This window comes from Phaethon aethereus (assembly GCF_964289735.1).
Source record: "Phaethon aethereus genome assembly, chromosome: 3".
Classification (NCBI taxonomy): domain Eukaryota; kingdom Metazoa; phylum Chordata; class Aves; order Phaethontiformes; family Phaethontidae; genus Phaethon; species Phaethon aethereus.
Window position 1 is genome coordinate 21,695,965 of NC_138576.1, and position 22,023 is coordinate 21,717,987.

Genomic DNA, 22,023 nt, shown 5'->3' on the forward strand with positions numbered 1-22,023 from the left:
TGTATATGTTTTAGAATTTTTGTATATTGAGGAGAAAAGCAAAGGCTGAGTTGATTTAAATAGGGATTGCTCTACCAGATATGAAAGACTGAATGAGATACTTTCTTGTGGAAGAAGCAACAGTCAGGCTAGGTGGCTGAAGAAGGATTGCTACTGCAAGATAAGCGGTGAGCTTACTGGGTTTAGAGCCACATTACTGTCAGTTGCATGGGCTGAGGATAACAGGACGGCAAGCTAAAAAGTAAGTACTAATGAATATGACAGAGAAAAAGGAAAAGGCAAAGCAAAAGACACTTAGGAGGAGAAAGAAATCAATTTAGTAAGACCAAAAATAAACAAACAGGAAAAAAAAAGAAATTAAAATGAAAAGAACAAAAGGAAGGACACTATACAAGTATATAAACAAGGGGAAATCAATGAAAAAATATTTGGGAGGAAAAAAGGTAAAGAAAAGCGGATTCCAAATGTATACTTGTCTATAAAGACACAAAGTCCTTAAAGTAAAGAAGGAAAACTGAAGAACTTCCGTTCGCAGAATCAGTGTTTGATTAACTTATGCATATACTGAAAAAATAATTATCCAATTTTTGGTACTCAATAACAAGCTGTTTGTGGTTCATAACTAGGCTACTGAGGTTTTAATGGGAGGTCTCAGTACGTAGGTGGGAATATTATTCCCGGGATAAAAACTCTTCTGTTATTTGGATTGAAACCTGCCATTTGAAGTTTTAAGGAGAACTCATAAGGCATAACACTACAAACTGTCCCATTCTCAGCATAGCTTTCACCACTTTATTCCCACACTGCATAATCAATTTGAAACTGCTATTTGAAACTGCGTGGAAAATTAGCCATACATCTGGAGTATTACCCATACATCATCGGTGTATTATTAAGTTTCTAACATGTTCTAAGACACTTTCCAAAAGTTCCTGTAGGAACAAAATGAGCAATGGCACTCATTATGAGGAGATAAAGCAAGTTACTAACAAAATGTAATCCAATAATAGCAGATAAATGAAAGTTCTTATTTGCACTTACTGTTTCCCTACAGCAATAAAGCATCTAGATGCTTCAAAGACTGGAAACTTAACACGTTACGTTTAATAAAGCAATCAGTACATTTTGTATACAGTACTTTTATTTAAATAGTTATGAAAAGTAAATGATGCAAAACACTCCAGAGGGAAATGAAGAAAGAAAATCAAGTAGATCTTTGATATGAGATGTCAGAACAGATGGATACACTTATGTAATTAAAGTGGGATAAGAAGCTACAACAGACACCAGCTTGGTCTGCAAGTTAAGAACCAGTGTCATACCATGAAGCACAACGGAACAATACAAAATTAAGAAAGCAAAGAGAAGCACATCTTGAAGTAGCTTAAGTAATTTTTTTTGGTCTTTTCCAAAGCAACTGGTAGATTGCATGTTTTCAAAAGTACAGATACCGGTGGGAAAAAAAAGCAGTTCTTTCACATACATAATGATTAATTAAAAAAAAATTTTTTTAAGTGTGGAATGCTAGAAGTTTTGATGCATTACATTAATGATTTCCATTACATCAATTTTGCATTCAGTTATGTCTTCATGGCTACTATTCAAAACACAATTTTTTAGACATGAAACTGCAGAGGAACGTGGAAATGATGACACTCAAGTGTTTTATGTGCTTCAGCTCAGGAACAAAATTTGTAATTCCAAACATCACAAATAGCCACATGTCCATACTAACCCAAAAGGAACTATGAAGACACATATGTATCTGAATTTGTGTATTTTCCCAGAAATTGGCTTCCTGTGCAAAATTTGGATTACGAGTCCTTTTAGGTACTGATAATCGTTTCTTCTCTTTGTTTGTTTGTTTTAGCAAGGTGGCTGGGAAAATTTGGGCTGATATAAATCATCTTTTCTCATTATAATCTTCTTGTTCAAATTAGGATCCAAAACACAAAACTCAGTCTTGAAGACAGGTACCAGTAAGTTGCCTTACTGGTTATGCATTCTTATATTACACTAAATCAGTAGCACTATTTCTGCAAGCAGACACTAACCAAACTAAATAAAACTGGAAAGCTCAGGTCCTCACAATATTTTTTTTGTCTTGTATTATTGATAAAAAATGAAGTAGACATATAACAATAAAATACACCTAACAAGCTATTCTCCTCACCAAATAAAGACTCAAATTGTTTCATACGCAGTTTAGGGAAATAAAAAAAAAAGAAAACCTTTCAAACTATACCTGTTTGCTATAGCTGTTGTAAAAGAGCCCTCAAAGCAGAAAACTCAGTGAGAAAATTCAGTCTCAGTTTCCTTCTACATGTTATCCCCCAATCAACAAAATGAGAATTCTGCTTCAAAATGTGTTAACATAATTTTAATTGGAGAACAATCCTGCAGAAGGACTGATGTCATAGTAGTAATCCAGTGAAATCACAGTTCTGTAATATTGAATGGAAAAGCAATGGATCCTAAAAGCTGTGAAGAGCAGATGCCTGTGTAGAAAACTATATACTCTAAAATCGTTCTCACAATCCACAAGGCAGAAAAATACAAAGAAAAGGAGATTAAAGAAGAGTTGTTAAAATATATATGTATTTTTTAATATTCTAAGAATTCAGGGAAGTTCAGGAAGACAGCTTAATCAGAAACCATGATTTTCACCAGAGAAAGCATTGCCTTGTGCCACTCACTGCCAGAGACATCACAGACCCAGCTGACTGCTGGAAGATGTGGTAAGAAACACTGCTTAAATACACTCTTTCGTACATTTTACCTTAAGTAGGAATAGGTTTCCTTTGTCTGACACATCCTGTAGAGTTTTGAGAATCCCGTGTTTTGAGGTCTTACAACTTCAACGAGTAAGCTAACATAAACCACCTTATTAACAGCAAAAAATTGTTCATATGAATACCGTGAATGTATTTGTTTTATAAAGCATGGCGAGTTTTCATGAGATGTTCAGAAATGCAATCACAGTTTTCAGAATTCTATTATGTATAGATTTGTTTTGTTGAGTTTGGCAAATCTCTTGACTTTTTTTTTTTCTTTTTTTGCAGATTGCCTGTCTTTAAAATCATTATAGTAGTGATAGTTATTTACCTCATACAGGCACTACATTCTAGCTAACTACTTAAACTTTTTAACTTCCAGTAAGTGGTACTTCTTCTGCTAGAGTGAGTTGTTTCAGTGGAAGACCTAAGGTCCTAGGAGAAAATCTCTGACGCAAAGCAACAGAATTTCATTAGGAATTGCATAACTTTATTTATAAGGGAGACTGATTAAAAGAATTACCAAGGAAGATCTCAGTTCTATCTCTATATGCTCTCTTTATGCTTAAAAGAATTTAGTCCTGCTCCCTTTTTACAGGTGTAAGTTGTAAAATTGTAGTCTGCAAGAATCCAACTTTTCCAGACTAACGATTAGGAAAAAGTAATTTTACTACTATATAATATATTTTAAAAACATTTTCCTCTGTGTTTGAGAAAACAACAAAAAAAAAGAGAATGAAGAGAACCCAACCTTATGACAATGTGCAGGATTTCTTTTATTCTGATTCTGCAGGATGAAGCCAAGCAAACTTGTTCATAGCATACCTGGGGCAGCAGTTCTGCTATGAGGAACAATGGGAAAACCCTCCATGTTTGAAAAGGTCCTTATTTAGAATTAGGATCATATAATTATCAAAAACAGAGTGGAAAAGAGGCTTCTGAGAAATTTAGTGTCTTACCCTCTCCAAAATGTGGTACCCATGATACCTATTTTATTTCTAAAATTATTAAAATATATTTTTATATATATTTTATATTCTAAAATATATTATCTAAAAATATTTCCTAAGAATCTCCAGTAATGGAGACTTCATAATTTCTCTCAACAATTTACTCTAGCACTTTATTATCTTTATTAATAATGAGGAAATCTATTAGTCATGTCAAACATGAATAGCTCTTGCTGTAACCACAATTTAAGACTTTTTTTGCCCTATCCGTCAAAGACCCAAATGATTTTGCCCTTAGTCTGGAAGAGTAAATAAAGCTTGTGTGGCATAATTCCTTGCTGCTTGTTATGTGTTATCCTCTGAGCACAAAGTTATAATTCCTGGACATTTCTTTCATCCCTCCCTCTCTGTCTTTATTTCAACCTGTCCATAGAGGCCATGGAAAACCTCTGGTCAATATTTTTTGGAAACATTGTGCACTAAATCGGACACAGTACACTTGCCAAGGCCTTACAGCAAAAGGAACACTTAGCATGTCTTGCAGGTAACTCATTTAGGTACAGCCCGCAATACTTGCTTGCTATGGCATGCAGGTAAACGGCCGGCCCTGCCACGATGTTAAGCTGACAAGGTCACAATGTGAGAAGCCGCTGGACATTGCGTACAATGCCAAGGGAGAAGCTGGCTGGCTATCCCAAGCCTGTGCCTATACTAATATAGCAATAAGGGAATAAACTATCAGGTGAAATATATGAAAAGGAAGTGAAGAATGGGTGAAGAATGTCAAAGTATAATGAAAAAGGGGTGGTGGTATCACAGATTAAGACTGAACTAACCAAATAAGCATGTAAAAATCAGAAAAAATAAGGACCAATGGAAGAGTAAAATGTGGGTGGGTTCCTTATTTGGGAAAGGGAAAAAAAGAATGTAAGGTAAACCATACGAATGGGCCTTTTGGGGGTCTCTGTTGATCAGCCCTGTACCTGATTACCACAAGCTGATGTAGTAATAAACCATAATAATAAATCATAACAATGAACCTGTGTTTTTCTTATTATCTCTATCTGACTGGCTTCTGCAGTCAGGGGCATGTGGGATGGCCTCCCTAAATGCTAGCAAGGCAATGGAGAATGGATGAAACCTCCCTAAAAGAATTTACATCCTCAGATATTTTTCAAGTATTTTCCAGCAACAACTTCTCCAGTTATTTCCCACAGCCTTGCATATATACTTGATTATTCTTGCCTCTATGTTGTACTCTAATTGGCTTCCATCTTGTTTTTCAGACTCATTCTTCAATATGTAAAGATCATTCTTATGTCTAACATTGTATTTTAAAGTTTCACATCTGCAAAATTAGTAGGCTTATTTTTGCTAGTGCACCATAAAGGAAATATTCAAGGGACCTGGATCCAGGATAGACCTTTTTGGGACTTCCAGTCAATATGTCAGTTTTGAAAGTGAACCATTTATACCTCTTATTGGATTATCTAACAAAGTCTGTACAACCAAATCCGTATAATACTTGTTTGAAATATTGTAATGTCAAGAAATGTCATAAACCTTACTGGAATCAAGATATGTTGCAGGAACTGCCTGTCACCCATCCAGAAGATGTGTTATACTATCACAGGAGCAAATGAGATTGGTTGCCACTATTCATTCTTCACAAATCCTTCAGGGCAGTCATTTGTTATCTTGCAGCTGCATACAAATATTTTGTTTATTTATTTCAGCTTTCAATTCAACTTCAATTGAAGTTAAATTCTCTAATTCTCCAACTTCTTTTTCTTTTTCCACTAACAGTCATGATGTTTGCCCTTTCTTAATCTTTTGATATGGCACCTGGCAGATGCAAATTCCCTGAAATATCCTGATAATAGGTCTGAGATTACTTTGACCAATTTTTCAAATATCACCAGGCATTAAAAGCATACGCCACCAAAACTTCCTTTTGTATTTTAATCTGTGATTTTATTGCTGTTTGCTATTATTATTTGCCATATTATAACCATCTTTTACAGTTGACCTTTTTAGTAAGGATGACCTCTGATACACTGAATACAAGACAAAAATTTTTCATTGTCTTCTTCCTATTAATGCACTTAGAGGGTAATTTTTTGTTACCCATCTATCCCTTGCTGGTTGCATCTTAATCTGTGTCCTGGCCTTCTGGTACTATCACATGCTATGCTTTTACAGTCATTGTCTCCAGATTTCATTTTCTGTATGATTTCCTCTGGAGGTCAATGAAGAGGTCACTGAAAAAAAATCAAAACAAACAAGGGAAGAGACATCCTAGGAAGTAGTGAAAATCTGTTTTACAGCATCACAAGAAAAAATATACATAGTCTTAATTAATGTGTGATCAATATTTTCCTATTTTGACAGAGAAGAAATGGTATTGTTCTAGTGGAGGACAGGAAATGATCATATCAGTTTTAAAAAGATAAAAAAACACCTGGTAAACAAAACAAAAAACCTTGCAAGTAGTTTTTCTGTAGAGAGAGAGAATTACCTAATTTACTATTTCATAAAAAATATAGAGCTATCCAGCAGCGTATATGTTTTAGAAAATTGAGTCCCAAATCTAACTGCCTACTGATAACACAACATCAAGTGCTTTCAAGTCTCTCGAGTGCTGTAATAAATTATATCAAGCAGAATCAGAAGTTATACTATTTGGAGAATGGTGGCTGTAAACATCATCCACAGTCAATAAAATAATGTACAAACTGGCTCAATCCCCTTCTCTCCTTGTGGACCACCAATATGCTCTAAAAGTATCCAGTGTGTAGATGCTGTGCACTTCATCATCTACACAAGCCATATATACGTTTAAAGCCAGAGCTTCAGCAGTGATACTCATTTAATACCTTTCAAATTTGTGTAATCCCTGCATACTTGTCAAAGCCTTGTAGTCCTTGACATGGACTAACTAGCATGACATGTTTTGTGATAACTAGAACTCTCCAAACACTTCCCAAGGACAGTCTGGGATTTAAGCATTGGTGGGAATCATTTCCAATAGGCAGTTTAAATGCAGATATCCTGCTTTGGTGAGAGAAAAGAATTTAAAAGTGTGGAAGTAGCCAGACCATGTCAGTTAGCTTCATGATCTGGTACTGATTATTTTAACAGTACAAATATATTCATGAGAACTACAACTTTTCCTACTACCTCTTTCTAACTTTGGATCATAGACACAGGGCAAAGTCCAAACTCTTTGTTTAACATCTTTTGGCAAAAAGATCCATAAATGCAGCTGGTTTAGACCTGGGAACCAACATCTTAGTCCTCTCACTTTCCAGTTTGCTTAGGTTTATGTCCATGGAATTCATCATGTTCTGGAGATTCAATTTCTAGTAAAACCCATCAGGGGCAATACAAAAGACGAGGAAGAAAGCTAGGTTTAGCAAAGTAATTTTTTACGTTCTTGACCCTGAATCCCAGTTTGTTAAATGACCTATGAGAAACAGAATATAAATGAAATCTATCCTGATACGTTCTCATCCCTTTATGAAACATCAAGTTGGACTCTAAAGGCAATGAAGAAAACTCACTGCAGACGACACAATAACAAAACTCTAAAGACCTGTTCAATTTTCCAGGAATGTCCATATTCAAAAGTAAAGATAAATTTGCAGCTATCATCAATTTTACTTCAAGGCAGCTCTTCAAGTGACTCTCAATCTCTTAAGCTTATCCTTTCTCTAAATTTTAAATCAATTGCATTAGCAAGAGCTATTCTGGTTTGTACAAACATTATGTAACTGACATTAATAGGCTCCATTAATCTAGGGCAGACCAAGTCCTCTTCTGTTTTCAGTTATCATTGACAAATTTTATTTTATTCCTTTGAGATACATATATCTCTCTATATGAGATATGCACATTTTTGTTGCTTTTAAAGCAAATTTTCACAGGACATTTTAAAGTCTGAATTTTTCACATTTGCTCCTTTAATATTTTTATGTTTGCTAGTTTTATTTACTAGAGCTGCTCAAATTCATTATAATCTATTTTTTCTCACTTTTTGTCAGAGAACAATCCAATGCTTCTTGCTGTCAGTCCCACCTTAAATTTTCAACTCCTGAAATTAAGGTCCTAATTGTATCTTCCCTTCTTTTCATATTTGGAATGGAAAAAGTGGGATAGATTTGTACTGTAACTTTAGGCACCTACGTTAGACGATACACTAAGAGGCTACTCTTCTTAGAGCCTCAGTATAGTCAAAACACAAAAAGAGGCTCCTATAAAGGATGAGTTAACGCATTGATATCAAGTTCCACATTTGAACAACTCTCTGGAACAGAATAATTTACTGCATTGACTATCTAGGCAGCTTATTGAGACTGGCCTGTTCATTTAGGATATGAAATTAGGTAGTCAGTGATACAACCTAATATTTTTAAAAAATTGAAGAAGAATATGTTTTCCTTTTTTCAGCCAAACCCGTTAGGTGTGCCCAAACTGATACGAATAAACTTTAAACTGTTGCAAATGTACTTGCAATAGAGAGTTCATCCAACAAAAAATATCAAAATCCAATACTTTTCCCCTGGCATTCATAATCACCTGGTTTTTATATCAGTTAATTAATAATTAAAAGCCAAGGCAGAGAGAGTAATTAAATGCTCCCTTCTTATACAGAATAGGTATTTGCTTTAGTTTTGGGGGTAACTTGATTATCTACTATACATAGAATTGAAGTCTGTAGTAGGTTTTGAGGTGTGTTTTTTTCAAAGTACTGACACAAATACAAGAAAACAGTTCCCTGTGTAAGAAAATGTCAGTGGTTAAACAATTTCAATAATTTCTAAAAGAGTCTACAAATGTCCAAGTGCATTTTACAAATCAAGTGATGAAATGGTGACAATGAAAGAATATATAAGCTGTCAAACTAAAAAATATTTATTTGATCCTGATATGAAGAATTTTTTGACTCAGTCTTTGACTTCTGAAATAAAATTCCATAATAAATTTCTGCAGTAAAACAGTACAGAAGACACCTTGCCTAATTTTCACTTTTATAATCTATAAACTCAAAATTTTTGGAAACAGCAGGGATCAGGCTCTTTGCTCCTGAGTAATGATTCAATGCCAGATTGATGCAATGAAAGGACACATAAGTGAAACCCATTATTTTTTTAATGCAAGCTTCAGCGTACATCCCAGAATTACAGAATTAGCCTGGAAAATACTACTATTATATTTTACAAAGTAAATAAAAAAACTCTTTGCAGTGCTACAAGAAGTAACAATACCTCCTAATGCAGTAAATTCATCTGGGTCTTCAGGACATTTGGTTAGTTGGAGCAGAAGAAACACCTCATAAGACTCCTGAGCTCCAAAAGTCCCAGACAAACAGTCATGGTAAATGTAGTCTACACAGCAAAACACATGCAAGACATTGGATTTGTAATGCACTCCCTGGCTATCTGTGCACCATATGTGATGTAAATACAGAGTTAACTTGTCAGACTCAGTGCTGCAATATTACATGCAAACATACACTACACTTTCCAAGACCTGGTTGTGAGTTCCATTGTCCCACGCATCTATTTCATGGCTCCATCTAATCCACTTTTTAGGTCTACAGTGGAGGATTCTACTCATTACTGTGGATCAGTAAGAATCTGCTGTATTCAGTAGGTGTGGAGTAATCGCTGAGGCGTACTTTGGAAATTTACCCTCTAAGAACAGCCTTGAAACCAGGTGGAACATAGCACTCATGTACAACGGGTCTGTGCCATGGAGACTCCCTGAACAGCCTTGGATGTTGGCAACATCAGGGGCGCCTGGTGTGCTGACTCTGGGAGAGATTACATGGAGGGTGGAGCGGAGCGGAGACCTTGCGGCCACGCTCTGTGAACAGGGGAGTTTAGGGATGCACAGGATGTACATTGATAAGCTGCGCTTACAATGTCCTGGGCCAAAGACCTGTCAACTTTGATGAAGTGCTGTACTTAGAGTGAACTTTGCTAATTTTAATATCATTATAATACTAAAACGCACACCCCTCTCAAAAGCTACCACCCCCCGCAAGGTGCGACCCCTCCTCAATGAGTGTGCGCACTGAATTTTTCCTAGTCTGTACCTTTAAACACGAAGCGAGAGAATTCTGCACCAATCCTGATAAAGGTATGTATGACTAGAGTCACTCAAGCTCCACCTGCAAAGTAAAACACTATAAAATAATGTTTTAAGAGCTGGATGTGAGGGAAGATACCATCGTCATGTACCACTCTAACTTCTGGGATCAGTCGACGGGCTGAGCCTCTCTTCCCCCGCATCGGGACGCCGTTGGGTAAGATTCGAACCCTTGGTCATACCAAGTGCCTTCCCGGGAAACTTAGAAATCTCTACATAGAGTCACTTTACATCTTTTAACGCGTTTATAGCCAAGTAGTGTCCCTCGTAGTTTTAGCATTTGCACGTGCTTTATAGGTAGTGAATTTATCACCGGCAATCCAAAGAACCTGTATATCTGTTGCTTCAATAAATCGCACTATTGATTGACTCAGCCGTGTGTTCAATAAATCGCACTATTGATTGACTCAGCCGTGTGTGGTCCCTGAACGCAACCGTACCTCTGACTGCGGCCGTGTTAGTTCAGGAGGTGTCCGGCTGAGCAGGTAGTGTGATGTTAGTAGTGCATCCGGACCCGTGATAGTCCAACAAAGGTGTTGGGCGCGACCAGACTACTAACGGTTGTCCCTGAACGCGACCGTACCTTTGAGTGCGGCCGTGTTAGTTCAGGAGGTGTCCGGCTGAGCAGGTAGTGTGATGTTAGTAGTGCATCCAGACCCGTGAGAGTCCAACAAAGGTATTGGGCGCGACCGGACTACTAACGCTGACATTTGGGCATCACTCAGAACCTAAGCTCAGCTGCCCCCAGTCCCTCTGATGTCTGAGGATCGACTGGAAAGCAAGGGGGTTTAGTTTCTGCCAAATTGCTCTGCCTCTTAACGCAACAGTAGGTCATTTCAGAACTCAAACCATAGAAAACTTGGGTTTTGAATTTTAAAACTGACTAAATGTGTGTACATAAGCTCTACAAGTTTTGCGACTCAACACAATGACAAGAATTTAAAAAATATAATGAAAATCTTACCTGGTCTGAGGGAGAACAGCATTTATTTGCCATTTTCATCTATGAAAGAGAGATATAAGATTACAGAGGGTTATAAATATGTTGAAGAGTTTCTGTGATGCAATTAACATTGACTTAGTTATTGAATACTGTATTAATACTACCAAATTCTATTTATAAGAAATTAAATCATTCAGTGCATAAATACTAGATTTTTTACTATTACACTAAATTTACAAAACCAAGGACTCAAAAGACAGAAGGCCTTTTATCAGAGTTTTCATTAAATCCTTCATAAAGATTTGCATTTATGAACTTAATTTTGCCACTCAATGAAAATTGCAAAAAGTATTAATACAGTATTCAATAAAGGCTTGTGATAGAAGACCGAAAGATATAGCTATACACAGGTAAAAGTACAATTGCCACAGTAAAGGAGCAGAAGAAATCCAGGGCTATCACTTGTATCCTGGACATACCAGATTTGTAAAAATCAAATCTGTGGATAATATTTGGAAGCAGAACATGCCTGCAGCCATATAGCTCAGTAAATATGGTAATGCCATTGCCTGTTGTGGTGGTTTAACTCTGGCCAGCAGCCAAGCACCCACACAGCTGCTCACTCCCTTCCCTTTCCCAGCAAGAGCTGGGAGCAAAAGCAAGAAAACTCATAGGTCAAGATAAAGAGAGCTTAATAAATGAAGGAAATAGGAAAATACCAAGTGACATAAAGGCAATCACTCCCTGTCTCCCACAAGCAGACTGATGCCCAACCAGCCTCTAAGCAACAGCCACTTTGGAAAACAAACACCCACCTTCTTTGTCTGCTACATCACTTCTATTATTGAGCACAACGTTATATGATCTGGGATATCTCTTTGGCCAATTTGAGTCAGCTGTCCCAGCTGTGTCCCTTCCAAACTCCTTGCCCATCCCTTGCTGGGGGCAGAGGGTGTGTCAGAGTGAGAAAAAGTAAAAGCCTTGATGCTGTGCAAGCACTGTTCAGCAACAGCCAAAGCACCAGTGTGTTATTAACACTGTTTTAGCCACAAATACAAAACACAGCACTATATGGCTGCTATGAAAAATGTTACCTCCATCCCCATCAGACCCAGTACACCTACAGTTACAGAAGCCAACAGGCTTTGTGTTATGCTAATGACACAGGCCTCAAGACGTGTCAGGGTTTCTCTGGACTTGTCTTGGACTGTGTGGAGCTGTATTACACCTTGTTTAGCCATAACATAAACGTTTAATGACCATGGAGCTATTGCCTACTTGGTTTTATCAAAGTACAGCTGTGGGATGTAATGAGATATATATATATATAAAAGCTACAGGTATATATATATGTAGTATATAAAGTGTACACACACACACACTTGTAGGTAATAGATGGCAATAACAAGTCATTATTCTGCATAGAGTGAATTATCTATGACCGTAAACAAAATGACCCTAGGACAAAACGTGATGTGGAGGAGTACAAGATGACAGCAGGAGCCTTGACTGTACCAACACAGGGTGATACCAAGGCTCAGGGCTGTAGGAGCTCACCAGTCAGCTCTAATCCATCATGGGCCATCAGGGATCCTCCCACATATGCTCACTTTTACAGCTGGTTTGAATTGAATTTTGTGGTCAAACGGTGCAGATGTGCTGGTGGGTCAGACAGCTGGGAATGACTGAGGCTCTGGCGTGAGTCAGCCAGACCTTCTGGGAACACAGGGCATCTGCCAGGCCTGGCTGTGACCTTGGGTGGAGGGCCAGGAGAGCCTGCCAGCCCCCTGGAGGGGCCCTGCAATACACCCCGTCACCTCCCTGACACCCCAGAAGAGAAATGGGGACCACCACAACAGAGGCAGGTCACAGCCTGCAGGCGCAGATACCTGCACCATAGCACAGATGAAGACTGACGACGAGGATGGAGCTGACATGCAGCTGCCAAGCGGAGGTGGAGGCCCCCAGCAAGGTTCCTCGCAGCTCTCGCACACAGCTCTGCCTACAGCAGCCTGACCCCAGGCTGCGCAGCTGTACCGTGCTGGGGTGGCCTTCAGCATCCTGGGAGGAGGCAGAGGTGGCAGAGCTTCTTGGTGCTGTTGGGGCCCTGACAGTAACAAACCAGCAGGAACTCAAGAACCCTATTCTGTAATTTGGATGAAAGAAATTGGTGACGTGCCCCATGTTTCTGAGGGAAGCAGATCTCACCAGTCTGATTCGGTAACAGGCTTATCCTGAGCAGTTGTACGGGACGTAATGAAAAGGCACCTGGAATACTTTGTCAGTAGGAATGCTGTCATACTCTGCCCGTATTCAGCTCCAACTTTTCTTCAGTGCTTCAGAGACAAATACATACACAAAGTAACTATACAGAAGCCATGTTATACACAGAGAACATATGTCCTTGCAGGTGGCCAAAGACATACTGAATAATAAGATTACTATAGCATAAAACAGTGCAAATGAATAGGGCTAGCAGGGATCCTGTCTCCTTTCACTGTCCTTTTTGGTTCAGCCGAACTACTTAAGCTCCCTATATGACAGGAATAAACTTTGTTATCCTACTTTTTATTTTATTGTGTTCAGATGTGTCTGGAAAAATGTGTGTGAGACTGGCTATGCAGTTTTTCTGCAGAGTGAGGGTAGTGTGAAGAGCATCCTCACAACCAGTCCAGCTTCCCATTGGTAACGGCAATAGGGAAGAATGCTTCAGACTCCACAGCTATTCACTGCCCAGCCTTAGCTCATTCCCTATTCAAAGCAGGGATGGCTGCAGCTCTGATGCAACTGTGGGGAGAGGAAAGATCTCCTTCTGCATCACATTACATCCCTATGTCACGGGGCTGAGGAGAGAAGTATGCGCTCTCCACTTCACCGGGCACCACATGTTCTCTACATGCCTCCACAGCTGGTGCAGAGACAGGAATACAAATGGGATACACCTTGCAGGCAGTGCATGAGCTTTCAGCACATACAGTAATGGGAGCTGGAAACAGCAGGGGAACTAAAACCAGAAATCTGGATCTGAAAAGACTGCAGACAACTTGGAAAAGGAACTATTAAGCAATTGTAATTTCTACAGTCTGTTCCAAACCAATACGTACAGGGCAGGAACAGAATGGGGATGAAATGATTCAGAACCATATACCTGTATCTGAATACCTCCCAGGCTGGGATTTCTCTCACTTGACTTCGGCAAGCCAAAAAAGGAAATAGTTATACATCTAATATACCTGTATTCTCTTTCCATACAGCAGAGGAGAGAAGGATCCTGACAGGCACATTTTTTTTTCTCCTGGCTATAAGAGGATCCCATGCAAGCGCTTATTGCTTGACTAAATTTAGGTGATGTGATTCCTACCCTTACTGACTTCCCTTTACAACCTCAAGAATTTGAAATGTGGTACTTTGAAATGGAAATTTTTGAGTTTAAAAACAAAAAAAAAGCAGCAGCAAAGAAATATTATCATGTGTTTTCACCCTAGGAACAGGATTGTTTGCATAATCATTGAGGCAGCTCAATTTGTATACTGCTTCCTACACACAAGGATTTTGTTTCTATCTACATGTACTCCACATTCTACTGTATAAAGAAAGCAAGACCTTCTCAATCCTCTTTCTTTTTTTATATGCATGTTCAAAGATCATATTTCATAAATCTCTTCCTATTCAAACAGAAATTTCACTCCACCGTGATATGTAGTATCACTTAGATACATGTACATGAAGGTGTAAAAGAAAAGGTTTACGCATCATGACACACACAATTTAAAAAGCTGTGAAAGGCATAAATATGATCCTGGTTAATAAACCTGGCTTGAAGCCAAGTTTTAAGTTTCTACCATCCTCCAGTGAAATTGCTGGAAGGTTTTATAAAAATAATAAATAAAGTTTAAAGTGGAACAACTTGCATCTTCACTTGTTCTTTTACCTGCGTATGAACGACATGAACCTGCATCTTAACTCATTCTCTTACCTGCTTATGAACAACATGAACCTGCTTATTTGTGAATATTTTTTTCAAAACCAACACCATTAGAATACCTTGTGGAAAAAAACCCAAAACCAAAACCTTGAGAAAGTTATAAATAGAAGAAGCAAGTCTCTACAATGTAAATGAACTGGCAGCATTACCTTTAGGTATTTCTGATTATGACTACATTAATATTCAGTGTTATGTTTCAAAGAAAATAATTAAGATCTGTGAGAAAAGCTGTGCATATTTAATATCTGGCTATCTGAATGGTGTAAAACAGAGAGAGAAATATAAATTATTCCAAAAAACTCTCTCCTAAAAAAACATCTCCAGTACAGCATTGCCTACAAAGAACCCTCTAGCTGAACAAATTAAGAACAGGAGCAGTGAGAAGCATGTTCAGATCAGTCTGTTTCCTATGCTTCTTGTTTCATCATGGCAGCTTCACTGCCAGTTTCTGTTCCCTCTCTCCCCTCGGTTTCTTCAGCTGTACATCCTTCTACGAGAAAAGAGGTGTATGAAGAAATAAATGTGAGGTGCTGATTCATCTCTATTTTCTTCTGCCAAAGGTAAATGTGAAGAACTTTGAGAACATTAAGAAGCCTGGTGATTGAATCAGAAAGGAAGATGATAGGAAAGTTTCACACTGGTAAAGTATGTGAAAAACAAGAATATGAGTAGAGTGATGAATAATTTGGGGCAGGGGTCCTCAGAAGGAAAAGTAATCCATACTGCTTGTAAAACTGACTAACTGTTGAGATTTTCCAAACTAAACATACAAGGCATATATCACTAAGGAGGGCTGAAAAGATATCCTTACATCTTTCTCCATGTTTCAGTATTCCCTGTGCTCCTCTGTCTTATTAAGAACTAACTCTCTCCAGGATAGTACCAGAATCATTATTTCTCACCTACCAAGCAACATTTTCTAGATATGCAAACATCCAGGGGTAGTATCCTTATGCAGTGATGACTTTTCACATCTTCACTATTGAAAGATGAGTCCTTTACACTTGATCACCAGAGAGCTTGCCTTTGCATAGAAGTTAGATGTTTCAGTACTTCAAAAGACTACTCTGACATTAGCAGAAGTGTCACATTGTGGCAGAGCTATTTTTGTACTGTCTACATTAGGATTGTCTTCTGGCATCAGCGTGAGATCTGACAAAGAGCTGGCAGATGCTGATAGAGACTCTACGATGGTAAAATAACAAAGTAGAGTATATTAGAGTAAAGGGATATGTGGAAGATAGGGTACATTGTAAGAAAACAATTAGTCTGTATCAGGAGCTCTTTAAGAACCAAAATTCTAAAAGAAATTATACAAAATGGTATGCAAACATGTATGACAAAGGATGTATATAACAGTAGCACTAATAGGCATAGATGAAATAAGAATGACTAAGGTGCAGGAAGAGTTGCTAAAATCAAGAAACAAGTATCAGCACAAACAAAATCAAAATGTGTGGAAGTAAAAAGTGAGCAATGGAAAGTATTACTTAAATAGTTAGTAATAGGTAAGGTAAGAATGCTGATATTCTTTATGCCAACAGTATCAGCAAGAAGGTCCATTGTGACCACATATCTAGCGTTTAGTTTATGTACAGAGATGATGGCATAGAACAGAATAGGAAATGAACAGTTTAAATATTTGGAGAAGCAATTTAACTTAGAATCATCAAGGACTCGAGAAATTTACCCATAAGTAGATAAAGGATTATCTGAAATAATCTCTGAACCAGTAGTGATTATCTTCACGTACTCCTGGAGAATGGGGGAGACACTCTATAGCAGTGGAGAAGTACAGAAGCAGGAAAAAGCTCTGAGGAATTAGAGATCCATTCCCCGACATCAATTTCAGAAGTATGATAAGAAAAGAATCATTTTGCGAAATGATAGTATTAAAGTTTAAAAAAACATTCAAAACGGTTTTTCAAGATGCTTAATCCAAAGGCCTTGCCCTAAGCACTGCGGATGTCAGTCTGTGTCCTGTGCCCACCCAGAGGCAGGGAATACTCTCCAACCTTCTTTTGCTGTGTACTTGAGTTGCACTCCAGCCTCACAGACCTAAGTCTCAAAAAATGATTTTCAATAAAAGGGATTCACAATGACTATTACATCTCCTGTTCTGATGATCAGTAATTAAAAGTTTGGGTTGGAAGGGACCTTTAAAGGTCATCTAGTCCAAACCCCCTGCAATGAGCAGGGACATCTGAAACTCGATCAGGTTGCTCAGAGCCCCGTCCAACCTGACCTTCAATGTTTCTAGGGATTGGGCATCTACCACCTCTCAGGGCAACCTGGGACAGGGTTTCACTACCTTCATTGTCAACAATTTCTTCCTTAGATCTAGCCTAAATCTACCCTCTTGTAGTTTAAAACCATTACCCCTTGTCCTACGGCAACAGGCATTGCTAAAAAGTCTGTCCCCATCTTTCTTATAAGCCCCCTTTAAGCACTGGAAGGCTGCTACAAGGTCTCCCCGGAGCCTTCTCTTCTCCAGGATGAACAATCCCAACTCTCTCAGCCTGTCCTCATAGAAGAGGTGTTCCATCCCTCTGATCATGGCCCTCCTCTGGACCTGCTCCAACAGGTGCTCCTCCTTGTGCTGAGGGCTCCAGAGCTGATGCAGGACTCCAGGTGGGGTCTCACCAGAGCAGAGCAGAGGGGCAGAATCCCCTCCCTTGACCTGCTGGCCACGCTACTTTGGATGCAGCCCAGGATATGGTTGGCTGCGAGCGCACATTGCTGGCTCATGTCCAGCTTTCCATCCACCAGTACCCCTTTCTCAGCCCCTTTCTCAGAACAGCCACTTATATGAACACCAGTTGGATTACTTTGTTTACAGAATTTACTATTGTGATAGATAATGAAGAAGAACAATGTAAGTACTCAGTATATAATATTGCTGCAGACAGGTCACCACAGAGTAAAGATACTATGTCAGGATACATAGTGCATTTGAAAAAAACAGACTAGAACCCTATGACTAATAAAATCTGCTTTCATTTATAGCCACTTTTTATTGCCTTATTCACCTATATCCTTGAGTAGCTTTTATACAGTGGATTTCTTTAGAATACAAAATAATTGGGCTTAGTAACTATGAACTGGAATTGCTTTAAAAATATTACCATACACTTCCTTTTTTATTCACACAGAAGGAATTATGAAATTTTATGAATAATTTACATTGCTTTCTTAGAACTACCAAATAGTAATACCCTGTAAATGATGCAAATCACTAAATGGAGAATAGAGAATATTTATAAAGAATGCATCATACGCAAAAATGTTCCATTTTGTCAAAGACATTGCTTAACCAATTGAATATTTATAATGGATTAATGTAATAAATTAACTACTGTGATCAAATGTGATTCCAAGTAACTTCTGGAAACCAGAAAAATATAATAAGTTTATAATGTTTTGACCAAAGATTTATGTTGAAATCCAATACAAGTTCTACACAATATAATCTGAAGACCTAAGCAATAATTAATCTAGAGTATAAAGTATAAATTAAAGACATGCTACTAAACCATTACTTATAAAAGAAGTTACAGTCTGAACACATCTAAATAAAAAAAATTAAAAACCTGCACAGGCAACTCTTCCAGGGACAGCTGTGCTCTTATTTTTTCACCATTGATTTCTACCATTTCAAAAAGACTGAAATATATTTTCAATATTGTACATTATAGAGTTCCTTATTTAAGTTTATCATCCATTCCAGAATCTTCAATAATTTTCAGCTGTTCCTTCTGGGAAGAATAATGCGCTGTCCAAAAAATAATTTTTTGTTTCTCCAGGGATTATTTAATACTTCTGTTTGCAATAGCAAATGCTACTTACGAATTTACAGGAATAACTTAAAACAGCATAAGCACCTTTATACATCTAGGGAGAAAGATGGAATAATATGACCTTAAATAAATGAACTCCTAGACAACTTAAAGAGGTAAAAATACTGTCTCCCAATAAGCCGCTCTGAATCATACTTCACTAGCTACAGAATTCCCGCATGCCTACTTCCAAACCAACAAATACTAATTTCAAGCACATTTTAATTACAAAAATGTAAAAATTACATTTGTTCATATCTAAAGATCTGTGAAATGAACAGAAAGGATAAATATTTTGCCATAAAAAGTCATTACAAATACTAAATGTGATCTTATTTTCTACAACTCTTAGTTCTATAACAACACTAAAAGTCTTGAAAAGTTCTTGATACTTTTGATTGACCAGACAAACTCTCCCTGCTCTTTCTTTTCTCCTTTTCCTCCCCATACGCATGTTTTTTATATATTGTATCTTAAATGTGAATTATTTTCTACCCTTGGAAAATTAGAAATAATTCTACAATAGCATAGACAAGAAAATATGCAGAAAGTAACATACATTTTGAAGTGTCAAATCACTGATGTTAGTTGATATTGCTCTCAGCCAGTCAGCACTCTCGTGGGCTGTATAAAACTGAAGTATCCCAGTACTAACTCCATCGAGTGCCAGCACTTCAAATGCATTAGATCTGCAGTAAGAAGAAATATATCCGTAAAGGAAGATATGTCAGTTTTCTGAAACTGCCCAATATTTCTCAGTGTTCAAGTGATTTTTTCACCTTTTAACAAGTTTTGAGCCTGAACTTTACAAATCAAAAGAAAAGCAACAAAAAGAAGGATAATAATGGGCAGTACCAGGAGCAACACATACAACAAGTACTTTCTCTGTACCAGAATATATACGTGCTGATCATTTACTTCCTTTGAGTATACATACTATGTTAATAATTACTAGACTTAAGGTAGTGTATTCAGGAAGTATGCATTAGATCTTTTTGAACAAACATAAAAAAATTTAAACCAAAATGACTATTTTCTTTATTGCATTTTGGTTTTGTTTACTAGGAATGTATTAAGTTGCAAAGAACTGCCTTCCCTAGCTTTAATTTCTTGGATTCCTATAGTTTTCTGCATAACATTCTAGGCAATGTTTCCTTTATGATCTTTCATGACACAGGAATTTGAAAACTTATAAGTTTCTTTAAATAATTTTTGAATGTAGAGCCCTTTCTCAAAACAGCATCGACACATACTAATGTGCAGTTGCATTTTATTCATTTTTTTATCCATCTTTTATGTATTTATAGCAACTTTATTCTGCAAATGCCAATGCTTTTCTTACTATCTGCAGAAATTTAAGCACCGTGTATGTACCTCTGAAATACCCCACATTTGGATCCTGGTGTGATATGCTTTTTTAGCTATGAGACTTTTCAATAGAAACAACAAAAGTTCATTAAGTAGTGGCATGGAAGTACACTGGTCTAATTAAAACGTGACATACATTAGTTTCAGCAACTAAACTTCAGAAAGCTACATAGATTATTTAAATGCTCATGAGTGTCATGAGAATTAGATTTTAATCATAACCTATTGTGAAAGACAATTATAATCATCTGAATGATTGTGCATATGTTTGTTTTGTATCTGATTTGGAGAATATCACTGCTACCTTTTACATTTACGGATTAGTTATGTATACTTATATGTTATATTGCTTTCTTTTTGGTATTAACTTGCAAGAAAGCAAGCTACTGAATCAAGAATACGGCTCTATGAAGTTACTGGGTTTCTCTGGGATTCTCTGATCTAAGGTGAAGTCCTCTGCTGCTTAATTTATGACATATGTCAACATCAGCATTCAAAATGACACAGAGGTTAATAGGCAGTTACTCATTCATGACTTACTGAAAAAGTTATTAACCTAACATTTGTCATTTGTAGGAAGTTTGATAGTGAACAAGAATACTGAACTCTATATAGTTGCTAAAAAAGGTCATATAAAATACCCATCACACACAATATTAACAAGACAAAGTATCCTAATAGATATATATACATTAACTGATATGCTTTACTGTTAAAAGAGTCATAAAGCATTATACCCGCTGCTCACAAAAATAACATTCTTGGTCTGAAGACTTAATTATATATCGGCTGATCCCCTTGTTTTCCTTTCATGATTGAATTATCATAGTAACTATTAAAACCTGATGGCAATGGCACAATTCTGTGTCACTTTCATTTCAGTAAATCTGTTTCACCTCTTCAGAAAGAAAGAAAAGGTCAAAACACATCCTTTTATTGTCTTCAAGTAAACTGAGTGAAATAATCACCTCTCAGGCATACTGTTCCTTTTACCTAAGGCTCTGACAAAGATCTCAACAGTGCTGTAATGGAACGACTTATGGTATGACCTCTTCAGCATCTCATTGAGACAGTGGAGATCTGTCATCCCCTACGCATTGATACACAGTGGAGCATGGAAACAGACTTAATGTGGTGCCATGAAAAGAAGCCATTCACAATCCCCAACTTAGATAGTAAATTCAAATATCAAAGCTAAGGTGCTAGAATCCTTACACAGACAGAGAGAACAATCCAGAGCATTTAACAGAGCCAAGAAATAGTATGTGCTCTCCACTGAATGCACAGGGTGCCTAGATACTAACTCAGCTTCACTAGATGCATAAAGGCATGCAGTGTGAATGCCTTAGCCAAGTGGCACGAAGATATACAAGTAGCTGATGAAAGATCACAGAAAGGAACTCCTCAGCTAACAACTAATGCAATCAACACAGGCAATCTAGATTAAAAAATAACAAGTTTCATTATAAATTATTCAATTTTATCAATTGAAACATTGTGCTGGTGATAGTGTGGATTACACTAAAACTTCTGTTGTCCTTTACCTTATTAAAAATATGCTGATCAGTTATAAAAGACATTTAACAAGATTCAAACAAATCCATCTAGAGATCTGAACACTTCACTGACAGGATATTTGCACAGCATCAAATAGAGTGTGAGGAATCACAGAATCATTAAGGTTGGAAAAGATCTTTAAGATCATCAAGTCCAACCATCAACCCAAGAGGTCCTCTAGTCCAGCCTCCTCACTAATTGGTTTAAAATACAAATCTCTTTTCCACAGGAAGACCAAAACTGGACACAGAATTTGAGATGCAGGTATTTCAGATGTGGCCTCAGGAATGCAAAGTAGAGGAGGAAAATCACTTTCCATAACCTGCTGACTGCATGATTACTAATGCAGCCTATGTGTGCTTACCCTACATCAGTGAAAATGTGTAGAGCTGACTCATGCTCAATGTGGTGTCCGCCAAGATCCCCAAACCCTTTCCTGCAAAAGTTGTTCCATTGC

The 22,023-nt window shown here is 37.4% G+C and overlaps 1 protein-coding gene across 1 annotated transcript in view; it reads right to left on the reverse strand.

The window, feature by feature from the left end:
* SNTG2 (syntrophin gamma 2) overlaps positions 1 to 22,023 on the reverse strand; it is a gene marked incomplete at its 5' end in the record, with an annotated part of 308,679 nt that overhangs the window by 48,017 nt on the left and 238,639 nt on the right. Inside the window, 2 exons of the mRNA XM_081997695.1 lie at positions 10,842 to 10,880; positions 19,201 to 19,330. Coding sequence (XP_081853821.1) covers positions 10,842 to 10,880; positions 19,201 to 19,330 — 169 coding nt within the window. The remainder of the gene's footprint in view (positions 1 to 10,841; positions 10,881 to 19,200; positions 19,331 to 22,023) is intronic.